General features: G+C 48.9%; 1 protein-coding gene across 1 annotated transcript in view; it reads right to left on the bottom strand.

Annotated features, from left to right (window-relative positions):
• Positions 1–15,182, bottom strand: part of LOC125956942 (roundabout homolog 2) — an 86,148-nt gene that overhangs the window by 35,875 nt on the left and 35,091 nt on the right. Inside the window, exon 2 of the mRNA XM_049689242.1 lies at positions 6,178–6,304. Coding sequence (XP_049545199.1) covers positions 6,178–6,247 — 70 coding nt within the window. The 5' untranslated portion in view covers positions 6,248–6,304. The remainder of the gene's footprint in view (positions 1–6,177; positions 6,305–15,182) is intronic.

Here is a 15,182-nt window from a genome sequence, read left to right as displayed (position 1 = left end):
CTCTTTCTCTCACACTGGAGCGTAAATTTCCGGACCTACACGCCTCGGAGGCGGCAACTGGAGGGAAAAACTAAAACGCTTTCCACCGCGTCACCGCGTGTTCGCGAAGGTCCGTTTGAAGGACATCATCATCATCATCATCATCACACAAATAATGAAAAAGCTTTTATCATGATAATGAAATGGCGTATTTATACGTATTGTTTTATGGCGTTCTCGTTCGCTCGCTTGGTGCGCCGGTACGCTAGTATGGGTGCGCATGGGTTGGTCTTGTAGCACCAGCAGCAGCAGCAGCAGGTTCTATTGTTTTTTTTTTGTCAACGACAACAGCACCACCAAGCAACTCGTTCGCAACGATTGACGTTTGACGGAGCGCAATTAACGTTTCAATCAAGCAACCGGCGTCGTCAAGGAGGTCCCTGCAGCAGGCCGTGGTGCCATGGAGCATCTGCACGATCTGTGCGAAACTTTTTACTCAAAAGGAAGCACCACGAGGTGAACCACGAGGGAAAGCTCCTTTTTGCTTAACTTGCTATCGAAGTAGATTGATCATTTCGGCAGCACAATCGGAGGTAGTCCTTATCCATGGCGTTATCCTCGGAAACCGAACGGAAAGAACAATATTTCTTCCTGCCCTCAACACTCAATCAGCACCTTGCGTGTGGCGCGGAAGACACCGCACTCGCTCGTCATGCTTCATCCACTTCCATCTCTACGCCATTCACCCACATTTACGCCGCATAAACTACGGCCAAGCGCAGAGCAGAGCATAAAGAAGTGGAAGGACCTATTCTTGCGCCCCTCCACTCAAAGCGGGACATTTCTGTAGCAGTAGACAGAATGGGGGGTGGCGGCGCAACAAAAAAAGAAAACCAATCGTGAAAAAAGAAAAAGAAACTGAAGGGAGAGGGCCACGAAAAGCCCGATTTTATGGAAACTAAAAATCCTTCCAGCACATCCGGTTGAGTGGGGGGCGGGGGGGCCAGCAAAGAGGTGGGACCCCGGGAAAGTGTTTTATTTTCGTTTTGTTCGTGATAAATTTGCCTCCATTTAAATTGAAATTGATAAATTGTCGCTCGAGAGCGAGAACGAGAGCTCGACGCTCTAACACAACGAAGCCTTCCTGGGCTGTGGTCTGTGGCCTTTCTGGGGGCCTTCTCCGAGGTTATGAAGACGCAGCGCAGCAGTAGAGAGCCAAGAAGTCGAACATGTCGGTCGGGCGCACCGACGCACCGGCACGCCGACACGCGACACGCTGGGGCTGTTTGGAGGGATGGCGAGAGTGTTGCTCGATCGATCTCGGTCAGCGCAATGGCATGTTATGTCTATGATATGGTGTCGGTGAGGTGCCGCCTTGTGGGAACGCCACGGTGCAGGGAACGAGGGGAAACGAGGAAGGATGGATGGGGAACTAAATGAGGAGATGTTTTTCAAATGTTATCCTAGCCCGACAACACTAGGCGAAGGCGCGTTTTATGCGAGAAGAGTAGTTGTGTTGCAATGAAAAACATGAGTGCGACATCACGACATCGACGACGACGACTACGACGACGAACGATGATGATGATGGTGATGGCGATGGCGATGGCGATGATGTTGGTGACGGTTCTTTCGCTCGTCAAACAATGGCCACATCGAAAGAAAGAAATGTGTCTTGAGGGGACAACAACACTCCTTCTTCTCCATTCTCCGTTCGTCGTCCTTCTGGTGGTGGTGGTGGTGGTGCGTGCTCACCGAACTATCAGCATCGCACAATCTGACAGTTATTTATGTTATGCGGACAAAGTGATTTCCTTGCTCTTCCTTCCCTACCCTCCCATCCCCTCATTCGTCCTCACTTGGAGGCGCACTGCAAATGGAGTCGATTGTGTGCTAGTGGCAGCACATTTTTCATTTTTTTCGCCTTCGATGGAAGTGCGCCTGGTTTAACGGTTCCGGTTTCGGTTCCGATCGCCACTAGAGCGAAAGCAGCAGCGATCGATCTATTTCGAGGTGGTTAGTGCAACCGGGAATGCGTGCGCGATCAGGTGCGTTTGCTGCAAGGTGGTTAAAAATTGGTTTTTAACAAGCATGAAAGAGTGATATGTTTTACTCAATGTAAACGTTTTGGAAAACATTTATATTTACGTCTGGGAGAGAAAATATTCATTTTCTTATCCTTGATCCAACAGTTTTTCGTAACATACGAAATATATTATTTTACAAACACAGTGCGCAAAAAAGGTTATAAACTTCTGCAAGAAAATAACGTATAGGCTGATTTTTCATGGAAAACCTACGTTATTGACTTATATCACCATTTGTTTTGGGCATAAAGCCATCAAAAGGGTCTGAAAACATACGCTTGAGATTAAAGAACTCAAATTATTTCTTCATTAATTTGAAGTTAAAACAGAACATTATTGCTTTCATTATTGTATGACAAAACAATCCAATACAATTTTTTGCTTGGTTTTCTTACATTACTCGATTGATTCCAACATAACTTTTTCTTAGTCCGAAGCGAATTGAAGTAGAATAAAAACTAAAGCGAATGATATGAGACTTGTATTTTTAAACTAAGGTTTCCCCGATAATCAGTCAAAATTTCTTGCTGGGATTGGATAAAGTGTTTTGCGCATTGTTACTAAAATATTTTTACATCACGAACAATCGTTTCATGAGATTTTTAAATGCATGAAGCAAATTCAGTTTTGTTTGTCGTTCGAAAATGCCTCCTCTTTCCAAAACTGTTGCCAATTTCTCATGCTTGATGCTCAAATATACTAACAATCGAGTCCGCAAACCGTTATCACTCTCGGAACAAATTGTCCGTTTCATTTGAAAACGAATCCACTTCCGTTAGGACATCGTCACGATTGTCACCTGAAACACACCCTCAAAGCACGTTGGGTGCCTCGTTTGCTCTAATTGAATATCAAAATGGGCTCTTCATCTACTTTCATCTACTGCTGCAACGCCACCACCAGCAACTCTATTGCTGCCATAAACAACACATAAAAGAGAAATAAAGGGAAAGAGCAAGAGAAAGGAAAACAAAAAAGAAAAATCAATTTATGGCTCACAAATCAATCCCTTCAATTAGTGACAACAGATAAGGCTAATTGAAAACCTTTTTTTCCCTTCGCCGCTGCTGCGGCGCGCCATAGTTGCTGCATATTGCACGAGAATGGTAAGTAGAGAGGAAGCAGGAGAGGGAGATGAGGAGTGACAAAAGGACACAGGCGAAAAAAAAAAAGAAAGAACGCCGATTCCTTTCTTTCTCTCGCCATTGCTGTCCTTGCCATTCCGATGCCGCTGGCACGCCCATCTTCTTTACGACCTTCGCTATGCCAAGCACCATCTATGGCTTCTCCCGGGACGGGTTTTTGTAGGGGGGAGGGTTGGGCTCTCACCTGGCCATAAATATCCGTCTCCTTCCGGTGGGTGGTTAGTGTGTGTGCGGAAAGCCCCCCAAAAATGGAAGCGCCAAGACAGAAAGAGAGAGAGGGTGCAGCTCGTTAGACGCTCTTGGGACCGGAGACGCTGCCTTGTTGGTGCCGTTGCCAAGTCAGGTCAGAGGCTTGGCGCAATGGCGCTGTTTTCGTCGGCATTTCCCGCGTTCGTTAAGGGCCCCTCTTCCTCCTTCTATTCCTCCTCGCTCACCCCAGCACGGAGACACAAAATAGCATCATTGAGCGGGGCTGTTAGGGGAACGGCCCCCACTGAGAGGAGGAAGCCAAAAAAACGAAAGAAAGAAAGAAGAAAGAACCATCCCCCGGGAGAGAGGAGGAGAAGCAGAAGACGAGGACAACATAAATGCCAACACGTTTTCCACGGACCAAACAGTCCTTTGCCTCCCCTTTTTTCCGTCGTCCTCGAAATGGGGGGAGTCCTTTTTTGGCAGGAGGGTTGCTTCACCCTTCTTTTGATGCACCTTCCACCCACCGGAAGTCCTTCTTTTTCACCTCTTTCTCTCTCTCTCTCTCGCCTCGCTACTACCTGCGCTACTAGTTATGCATGATGGAGTCGGTTAAGGTGTTGAGGGGGTCCAGAAAGGTCCACAACATGAAGTAACCCCGGACCTGCTGACTGCCGCTTCCGGTTAAGACAAAAGAACGCCAGCACCACACCAACACACTTTCGCGCCACGTCTTTAACGAACAGACACACACGCGAGCGCACACACACATACACGTACACATACACATATAGTTAATAAATTTTTATGATTATGTTTTGTGTAACGAAAGCGCGACGCTGGCGGGTTGCGGGTGTCAATGAGGGAAGAAACCGAGGCCCTGGCATCTTGTCACATCCAGTCCAACTCACTTGTCTTCTTCGTCTCCAGCCCGGGGGCCTGATAGCCCTGACGATGCTGCGGATGGTTTGAGCATCTCATTGAGAGCCAAAAAACATAACGATGGAAGCATAAGTCGAGCGAGACAGCGCGAGCAGCGAGTCTTCAAGTGACAATACCAACGACCGCCCTGGTGACGACGACGCTGCCTGTAGGCTCAGAAGGCTCAATTATGATTTCATTTGGAAAAATGAAAATGAATGTTTAAAGAACGGGCGCAACGCGCGTTTTATGAAAAGCACATCAACGAGAGCACATAATGCGTTACGAAGATGAAGTTGGAAGGAGCGAGGCCCTTTTAAAGCGCACTTCGGTATCCGTGAGTTGAAGAAGATGAAGAAGAAACATTCCTGTCGAGAGATGAGAGAGAACGAACACCACGAAAGGGCACAAAATCTTTGTTTTAAAAAATTCAAAACCATTCCTTCCGGTAACTCTCTGGGCGACACTCTCACGGACGAAAGTATCCATTCCGATGCTTCGCCAATGGCCAATTCAGAGGACGGTGACGATGCCCCGACGTGATCATTACAGGAATGCTTCAAAACCATTTCAAACTCCATTGCCGACGACGACGACGACGACGACGACGTGGGTCGATCGTCGATGCCGTCGTTGGAAAAGGGGACCCCCGGGGGACCGGTTTTGGAACCGGTTATACCCGATTCGCAGCGCAATTGATGGGGGGGAAGGAATCGATTTTTTTTCTCCAATACGCCCGGAGGGGGATTGAAAACTACTCTAAAAACATTAGAAACATATCTTAGTGTTTCCATCTGGCCGCCATCTCGGCCTCTCGCTTCTCTCTCTGTCTCTCTTTCTCTCACGTGCATCGATTCCGGGCCCTCTTCCGGGAGTCTCTCGGGTGATTTCACAATTTTATTTATCCAAATCGGACACTCGCCACTCGGCCGCTGTCGAGGGCTGTGAACATATTCGATTTAATTTTATGTCCCACTGGACCCTGGGGTCCATCATACCTCCTCTCTGCACGGCCAGTTGCCTGCCAGATATTCGAAGCTCCGAATCCAACCAGGACCTCTGGATAGACGGATGAAAGAAACCCTCGCTGGAAGTAGATGGTTTCCGGTTATTCTAGCATCAGACACCATCCAACGAACGGTCGACCGAACTGGCCAGCACACACACACACACACACACACACACACACAGCCTGAAGCACATTTTATCCAATGTGCTCAACGGAGCGCACGTGATGGTCGCCTCTTTGGGTCCATCGAGATCCCCCCCCCGGGGAGGTTGACAGTTGCGTTCAACTCCGACGTGAAAAATACGAAAGGAAAACAAAACAAAATGGCGCCAAAAGTGGCCCGAGTCGTGTGGCCGGTCCCGTTCCGATCACACGTTCCGGTGCCACTTTCGGCAATTGGTTCGATAATAGACTATTATCGGGAGACCACCTGAGCCGACGTGCGTCATAAGCGTCATCGTCCTCGGACACCAATTTACGGTCCCAGTCCTTGCGCTTAGTGTGGCTTAGCGGAATTCTGCATCCGAACCCAGACACAGGTACACGCACGGTTGATGCTTCGTCTACTGGCCACTTTGGAAACCATTATTGTGCGCCACATCTGTTGGCATCGCAATCGCGCTAATGATAAGCTAGCTAGCTGGTGGGCCAGCGACCGACCGAAGGAACCATTAATAACTTGTCAGCTGCAATTCGTCCGCAGCCGTGCGCGTAGTAATCATTTTTCTTTCGCACAACCAACCAACCAGTCAGCCAGATGTTGACGCACCGCTTGCTTTGTCGAAATCACGAATCAATATCGTGTTGGTTGGTTTCATGTAGCGCTCCCCCTTTGTAGATGACTTACCGCAGCTGGCGGCCAGACCGAGCAGCAACCCGAGTGCCCAGCAGGCAGTTGATCGCTCACTTTTCCTCATTTTCCTCCTGGCTGCCGGTGGGGGCTGATTTCGTACGGTGCGTCTCTTCGTCTGCGTCTGGAAAAAAAGACCGGAAAATGAAGTAAGATGTTTTGTTGATGGTAAATGAGCAGAGAGAAAGGAGCAAATGTGTGTATGTGTGTAAGTGTGTACTGATGTTCTGTTTTCTGTACGTGTGCGTGTTTGTATGCGACCCCAAATGACACCCATGTTGAGCGTTGGGAGCCCGTGATGCCAAACATGTGCCTTGGTGCCACCTGCAGAGGCGAGCCCCTTAAGCTCCGTCGCCGAAGCCGGGTTTCCGAGCCGAAGTAATCATGTAAGGGATTCGTAATTAATTAATGGAACGCAGTATGACCCTCCCTTGCTATGGGTTGCAAGATGGTGTTTGTTTGCCGTCTCCAGCTCCCTTTCTTTCTTTTCTTCCTCGTGAGCTTCAGGCTTCAGGTAAAGTATTTTGAAGATTTTCCTTCATTTCATTCATTTCCACACCACGGGTGGGACAACGGGAGTTGGTATGCTTCTGTCGATTCGATTGTTTGCGTGTTGCGTAGAGGCATAGAAACCAGCAGCAGCAGCAGCAGCAGCAGGGCATTCCAGTAGCAGTAACATTATTCTCATTTCCCTGGGACCCCCCTCCCCTACCCGTTTTTTGGTACCGAGATTCTTATCACGAACCGGAGCACCGCTTGGCGGGGGATGTGGAAGAGATGAATGAAGCAGGCGGAGCGGTAAGAGGGACAAAAAAAAAGGGAAACAGAAAAAAGGAACGAGAAACGTGGGCCACTGCTTCCGGTTCCGGAACTGGAAACTCGATTTCATCCGCCTAGGAAAAGGGGTTAGCGCTCCCTCTCCTCCCCGAGTCCGGGATCCGGGGGATCATTAATTAGGCGGGAACTTTTTGCAAACCTCACCCCCCTCACCCCCTTTGGGCCAGGCTTCCGGGGAGAGGGTAACTTTCTTCGTGACTAATTTTTCATATTGGAAAAGTTTGTAGCGACCACCGTCCCCGACTCCCAGGAACGAGGAACCTTCCGCCAGCACCAGATGAGTCGATGAAGCGCGGGACCGCGCGTTACTTACGCGGCCGAAGACGATGCTGCGGCGCCGTTGCCGTTTTTTTGGGGGGCCGGAGAAGGAGATCCGGTCCGGTAAAACAGAGTGTCGAGAAGAAGCAGGAGGCAGGAAGCAAAACATAATCTACGGAGGAAATGGCGGAGCGAGGGTTCTAATTGGACTCGTGACGGGTTCTCGCCAAAGAAAAAGGGTCTCCGAAAGGGGGGATGAGAGAGTGAATTATCTTACTCCCGTGCCAAAGGAAGGTCAGTATTTATGGCGTCAATTGCTGGGCTCCGGGAGTTAAAGTAATGCCCTCGCGACCTTCGTTTTAAATCTCGGCTTCACTGAGATTGTGATCGCGCTAGCAGTGGATGGACGACGACAATGGCCTTAAGTTGACCTCCTCCTCGTGGTGTGGCCCTGGAGTAATCATAATGTGTTGTCAAGTCAACGAAAGCCTTAGAGCAACTCTTAGTCAAGTCTTAGAGCAACTCTGCTATCTTTATGGTACAAGCTAAAGCGCAAATAAAACTGTGATACTAAAAGAGGTATATGGTATAAGATTTTCTATGTTCGCGTTGACTTTTTACATTTTTTTTATGCTATGATGCTTATCCTTCCAAGAGTTTTGTGTGGAATTTTTGAGTCAATTAAAGCTTGAGTGAAAAAGATATTGATATTTGAAAAAAGGCGCTTCATACTTGACTCTATGCATCGCGTTATTTTCAAACGGTTTTCCCAAAACAGAACGTTTTCCATGACGGTGCCCATCGTAGCACAACAACTACTGGGCCGATTGATTTGAAATTTTGAACGCTTAATCTGTACATTATATGGCAAATCGCTTCGTCGAGTTTTCATGAACATTGTTGTTGCTTATGTTAATTTTTTTTGCAAAATCCTTAAAAGCTAGCTCAACTTTTAAACCCTATCAAAAATTAAAAAAAGTTGACTCAAGTTTAAAAACCTATCAAAAATCGAAAAATGTGAAATTTAACAAAAACTTGACGGGGCTGGATAAACATCAAAGGACAATCTAACAAAGGAATATTGATACGAAGAATACGATAGGCACTGCAAAAAGTTCTTTTATGCAGAATCGCCTTTCTAGATAGCATGAACGTTGTTTTACACAAATCATCCTTAAAATACGAGCAAATAGCATTGAGAAGTTGTAGTTTTATATAGAATTTAGATTTAGATAAAATAATAAAAGTGAATGGGACCATCAGAATTTTTTTTCAAAAATAAGACTTTTTCGGGTCCGGAATAACTTTAATGACTATTAAAGTCCGGACGTTTTGAAAAACCTATCAAAAGTAACGGGACGTTTGTTTATCAGTAATGCAAAAGATTCATTAAACAATTATACTCAATACCCTTGAGCGGTTGACGAACCGGAAGTTAAAACTAAATACGTAAGCTCCCTAACGTATGCAGAACTATTGTAAGCTTCATTTCATGCCTTCAACCCACGACTTTCTGGCAGTCAAAAGCGGAAGCTATTCCACTAGAAGAGCTTAGAATTATCAAATTATAGTGTCTCAGATAGTGGCATTTTCGCAACGTACGGATCTCGCGCGCGATGAATCGAAGGAAGATGGAAATTCCTTTGAAACAATATGCCCACTACCTCTCCCGCGCAAGTGTTTTGACGAAAACATTAACGAAATACATCAGCAGTTCAGTTCAGTTCTCAAAATGAAGACCACAACCCACACCGTCTTCTATCCTGATCGAGCTTGACACATTCCTCCTCCCCTCTCGATGCTTCTATCTCTCTTCCCACGATTATGGAAGTCTTCATTAACGTGCGCCCGATGTCAATATATATGGATATCTCTGCCAGGCGCTGGCTTTTGAGTCGACGACGAAATTGAGTCACAAATCCAATTGTTCATAAAACATTGCGCGCGCGATGGTGTCACGCGGTTTTGCACGACCACCGGCAACACCGCGGCCACACCGCACACCAAGGAAGAGCAGCAGCAGCAGCAGCAGCACCTGCCTAGGCTGTCTATTCTGCAACGAGGATTATGTGATTCGATTCACTAATGAAATTACTATTCCAAATAAATTTCCCACGCCAGCAGCCATGGCGGTCGCGGGGCGAAAACTATTCATGTTTCACCCAAGCGCCCAAGCGCCCAAGGACCGAAGCGCACCACACCCCCGTGGGGGTGGAGGGATCAGAAAGGCAGGAAGCAAACTTACCGTAATTCGTTTTCCAAAAGGTACGCACCACGGAGCCTGAAGGCATCTAGCAAGATAAGGAAGCCCCCTCCCAAGGGCATGGTTTGTGCCCTTTGACTTGTGTGTGTGTGTGTGTGTGTTTGTGTAAAGTCTTGTGCCGAAAAGCTGCCTTCCGGAAAACAGCATGCGCGCACTTTCACTGATGAAAGCAGTTCGTGTTGAGACCGAACGACCGACCGAGGACACCGGGAAATGCGAATGCGGTCCGGTGGAAGATATTATTCATGATTTCGTGCCTTCGAGCCAGCCTGCCACGAACAAGGGAGTCCTTTTGTCGGCCACAGAGATGAACTTCATCCTCATCATCCTTCTCATCAGCATCATCATCATCAGCATCAGCATCTGGCGCCAGGGCATATCTTGGACTCCGGGCACACCGGCATCTTGAGACATTCTCCTTGCCTTGCCCCAATCTGCTGACATGCTGCCTGTAAGGTCACGCTCGCCAGTCCAGGGAAAGGTTAATCATCTGGACCGCCTCTGGCTGGTTTGGGGACATATCCGGTCGGTTGGTCGTGCGTCGTGCGCGCATGCTGTGCGAAAGCGTGCATCTGGCGCGCGTGGTCCTCCACCGGATCTCGGCCCTGGCTCATCGGACTCACCGGAGTGAAAGATTGTTAATTAACTTCTCCAAATCGTTCCAGCGCTCCAGTAGCCGTGCTCTCGGTGAGCCGTGAAGATAAGTGCCATCACTACCACAACGGTGTACGGCGTATGAATAAATTATAGAAGAGGAAGGGAGGGAGGGATGCCGAATTCAATTTTCCTTCCCTTCTCGACCACAATTCGAGCGACCGACCGACGGAATGGCCGACTTCAAACACGCGCGTTGAGAATCCGTTCGAGTCTCTTTCGAGTCCTAAAGAAGTCATTCCCCGTAAGTTAAAATGTAATTTAACGGTTGCTTTGGTTTGAAATGCTGATTATGCTCGCATGCGCTATTGTTTGATGAATGCACAGGCAGTAGTCATCCCAGCAACCCATGGTTTCGCCACATCACATGTCCCGGGACCCAGAGGAAAATCGGTGGATTCCTGGATTTCATAAATCAGAAGCAACCGCCTCCGGGAGTACGGGAGGGACACTACTAAACACTTAAATTACAAACTATTAGCAAGGATTTGTCCGTTACCTTTCCAGTTTCCTGATAGGTTTTCTACACACACACACACAAACGATAAAGCGAAGGTAATTACGGAGCAACCATACGGGTCGGTACGATGGTGGTCGTCGTCCTCGTTACTCCAATCCATGCCACGATGAGGGCAACAGCAGCCTTGTGGTTAAGGCAACGAACACAACAAGGTGCCTCCCTGGTCCCTCTGATAAGCCTTTTGAAACTCCTGTTTATTATGTAACGCACGTTATTAACACGAGCAAGGGACTGATCCCGGCGTTCTCATGCCAGACCGTCGCTCTCTTTCTCTCTCTCTCTCTCTTTCGTTATCCTGGCCAGCTCCTGGAACCCTGGCTGGGTTAAGATTGCTCTTTAATTTACGAATCTGACGACCGCACAGCATCAAATGAAAAGCTGGCAGCTTCCCTTCCTTCCAAACACCGGTCAGTCTTGGTTGGTTTTGCGTTTGGAATGTTCATGGTTCCAGCAAAACTCCCGGAACAGAGAGAAAAGAGCTTTCCCCCTTCCCTTTGTTTCATGCTTCTCGAAGCTAATTTACTATTTATCGTCCTTCATCTGACCGACTAGTGCACACTTTCTCACACACACACGAACACACAGCAGTACGAGTAGCCAGTCATCCGTATTATGATTTGCAAATTTTCGGGAAAACACGGCACATGATGCTGGTGCCGGTGCTGGTGCATCTCAGACGACCACAAAACACCGACGTCGTTGTGTTGCTCACCAATCAACACTCAACACAATCACGAGCAGCAGCAGCAGGAGCAGCAGCAGAAGGACGAACGGAACGAAAGCTGCTTTCGGAAGCAGCTGGTGTCTGCATTTACTAATAAGAGCCTTGATGCCAACTGCCATGACCATGGCCTTGCAGCAGCACCAGTTTCTGGCACTTTCTCTCGATGTCTACCCGGGGTTTTCTAGCTGTTTGGAGGTGCAGATAGTTACAAAACCGAGTTTGGATGGAGAGGCATGCTAAACAGACGAAACAGATGGAAACGTTTGTCAGACGTCTGGCAAACCAGCACCACCACCACCACCACCATGGTGCTGGTCACATTCGCTGCTGCTGCTGCTGCTCACCGTTAATCTGTTGTCTGCCATTTTTGGGCCCCTCCACCTGCCCCTTTACCGACCGATGGCGATGTCCATAAAGTGGAGGACATGGTCTGATGGTCGACGTCCGAGCTACAGCTCACTGAGGTTCTCAGCTACCGGCAGCCAGACGGTTGCCTGGCAACCGTGGCAAACCAAACCACATGCAAATGATTTCCTACAAACTTAGGCAACAATTACTTTTCCCCATTTTCATTTTCCCACGGCCTCACCGAACGGACTTACTACTTCTCGGCTTCTTCCTCGGCGCTTTTGCTGTCTCTCTCTCTCTGAAGGGTGTGTGGTTTGCCCGGAAGCTTCATTTAACACGAACAAACGGCTGCTTTGCTGCAACGGGCTCACACTCTGACAGCACCTAAAGGCACACACACACACACACACACACACACACACACACACACACACACACACACACGCACACACACACACACACACACACACACACACACACATACACACACACACGGTTCGGTGCCAGAGCGTCATCTGGTTGCAGCAGTAACACACTGCATGCCATTCCCCTGCAATGTTCTCGCACGACTTGGAGGCTGTTTGCAACATGGTTCCCGGTGCTGCTGTAATGTACCATTCACTCCCTTCCCTCTGGCCATGTGTGTGTGTGTGTGTCGAGGGACATTAACGGTCTAGGCGGACTCGCTCGAGCTAGCCGAGAACCACCGCTTCTCGCTTCTGTTGATGTCGTCGTCACAACCCGTGAGGAGAGAAGGTCTGTGGTACGTTGGCACTTTTTTTTCTTCACTCCCGCCACTCGGTAGGTTATGGTCTCGATGGTTCCGTGTTTTCCGGAGGCGGAGAAAATTAAACACTCCCGCTTCTACTGCTCCCCCCTCTGCATGATGTGCCCGTTGGCACTGCTTTTGGGGTGCTGTTGCTGCTGCTCCTGCTGCAAGCATTCTGTCATAATTTTCCAGCTTTCCCCACGTGTTCACTGCGAAGGAATTCGGAAAGGAAAACCTCTCGCACCCCACCCCAGAAAGGACGTAGACGCTGTCGTTGGTGCCGTGCAGTGCCGTGCCCGGTGGGAAAGTGTTCCGGTTTCCGGATAAAGGATTATAAGCGATTATAACTTTTCCGGCCAGCGTGAGAGTATTTTTAATTTCGTCGCCGCTCGAGCCACACAGCCTCTGCTTTCCACTGACTCACCAACAACGTATGAGTGTGTGTGTGTGTGTGTGTCGTTACCACAGGCGAGCAGCCCACGAGGACGGTGCGTTTAATCTACATTTAATTTGTCAAGCCAGCTTGCACACCTCACGACCGTACAGCACCTCGGTGTGCGTGTATGTGTTGTTGCAGATGAGAACGGTTATGGTTGGTCTGCGTCTGGTCCGGGGGGCCACAAATAACCTGGCAATTCTCCTGGCCCGGCGAGGTTATCAGCACACCAACGCGACCGAGTATTTGCAGCAACGCAACGCCTCGAGGTGGTGCGAGGTGAGATATGATTTCTAATCGAAACATAAATAGACGACAGCGACCGGTGGTGGTGGAGACGAAGCGATTCCAATTTCGAGAACGCTCGACATTCAATAAAAGTTCCACGAAAAACACTGTAATCACAGGCACGGATGCTCGGATGCGGTGACGGTGAATGGCAAACAATGGTGATGCCGGCGTTCGAAGCGCCATTCCGATCGCGTGCACACTGTTCCGTTCGAGCTTAAGACACCTTTTGCGTTGGCGTTGGTGCTCGAGGATTGTGGAAATGGAAAAACGGGGGGCTCCAACCAAACAGATGCGCTTCCAAAAGGTAGGTTCCAAAAGGTTTGCTCCGAATGCTTGCTCGGAAGTAAATCACGACAAATAATGCTCCACAATCTTCTCTCTTCCACAGCTTAAAACTCACAGAAGAGTGTCTGGTGGTGTGTCGTGGTTTATAATTTCCTGTCATATTTTATTGTTTCACGTTGTCTCTTCGGCGAAGCGAATGCAGTACAAAGGCGCTTCCAACCGTAACCGAGCGAAAGTCCGTCCTTCTGGTACACGAAACAATCATCATCACAACCATCGTGCTGGCCTGATGTCTGATGCGGTTTTGCTCGCCGCTCTCGAGCGCATATAACCTTAACAATGGGTCCCGGGGGGAGACTCTCGTAATAATTATCGACGAGCGACGAGCGACGAACGACGAGCGAGTAGAGTAGACCAGACGATGTTGTGTGCAATCCGTGGAACCCTCGACAATGCCTCCGGGGACACTATAATCCGGCGAATAGAAACGACCATATCGCCTGGTGGCAGACAAGCAGCCAGGAGTCCTGAGGGAGGACCGATCTGTTAATTGGTCCATTACAGGTGGAGTCGTGCTGCCGTCGCGATAGTTATCATAATCCATTCTAATTATCATGCTTTCGCTCTACGCTTCCGTTCGATTTATCACTCACTTACACACACACACATACACGTACGCCGACAAGCACACTATCAATGCCTTACCACTATCTCACGAGCGCACGTTCGAACGGTTGAGCATGATTGATGAACAACCACCACTAAACACCATATCGGGAAGGGACCCCCAAGGGAAGGGACCCCCAAGGGAAGGGAGTGTAATCCTTTGCAATCATCACCACCATAAGGGCAGCATATGCATCGAGACATCGAGAGGTCCTCGCCAGAACCGGCAGACGATTAGTGTGCCCAAGGAAAGCGCGTGGAAGCGAAACAACAACAACAGCAAATGGCAAATGGCAAAAGGGAATGCCAACATGCGTTTTTTCCCTCAAAGCCCCGGTACCGGAAGTCAACTGTCAGCCGGGTGCATAAATCATGCAATCATGCCAATGTCTCCGGTCTCTCCAGGTTGCACCGGAATGCCGTTTGCCGTTGCCGTCCATTTCCGGCCATTTTCCGGCTTTCGTTCTTCGCCAACAACGACGACCGACGACGACGACGTTCTACGATAGGCGCCTCGTGCCAAGGACGTCTGACGTTTCTTCTGGAAGTCTTCTTATGGTGGGAGAGAGAAAAAAAAAACCGGGAAAACTCGGAAAACGCAAAGCAACTCGTCAAAGGGGCCGCTATTTTGGGCTAAATTGGTGGAAAGCGTGCTGACGATGAACTGGCAGTGCACGGTGCTCCTCGGAATGGATCGGATTGCGCCGAGCTTTCGTGCACGTGGCCAACGTCGTCGCTGGGAACGCTTCAAACTGCTGGTGCACCGTCGTGGCCGAAAGAAAGGCGAATCACTCTTGTGTCGCATTTAAATGATTCGCAAATATAAAGCAATTTTGATTCCGGGACCTAAAAATTGGTGTTGGCATCGTTATGGCCGAGGAAGGAAGGGGGACGTAATGGGGTGGGGGGGCGAAAGTTGGTCAGCACTAACAAAACGGGGCGGCGTCCAAT

The sequence above is a fragment of the Anopheles darlingi genome, chromosome 3 (genome assembly GCF_943734745.1).
Source record: "Anopheles darlingi chromosome 3, idAnoDarlMG_H_01, whole genome shotgun sequence".
In the NCBI taxonomy this organism is placed as follows: domain Eukaryota; kingdom Metazoa; phylum Arthropoda; class Insecta; order Diptera; family Culicidae; genus Anopheles; species Anopheles darlingi.
Note: the sequence above shows the minus strand (reverse complement) of the source record. Positions and strands in the feature narration are given on the sequence as shown.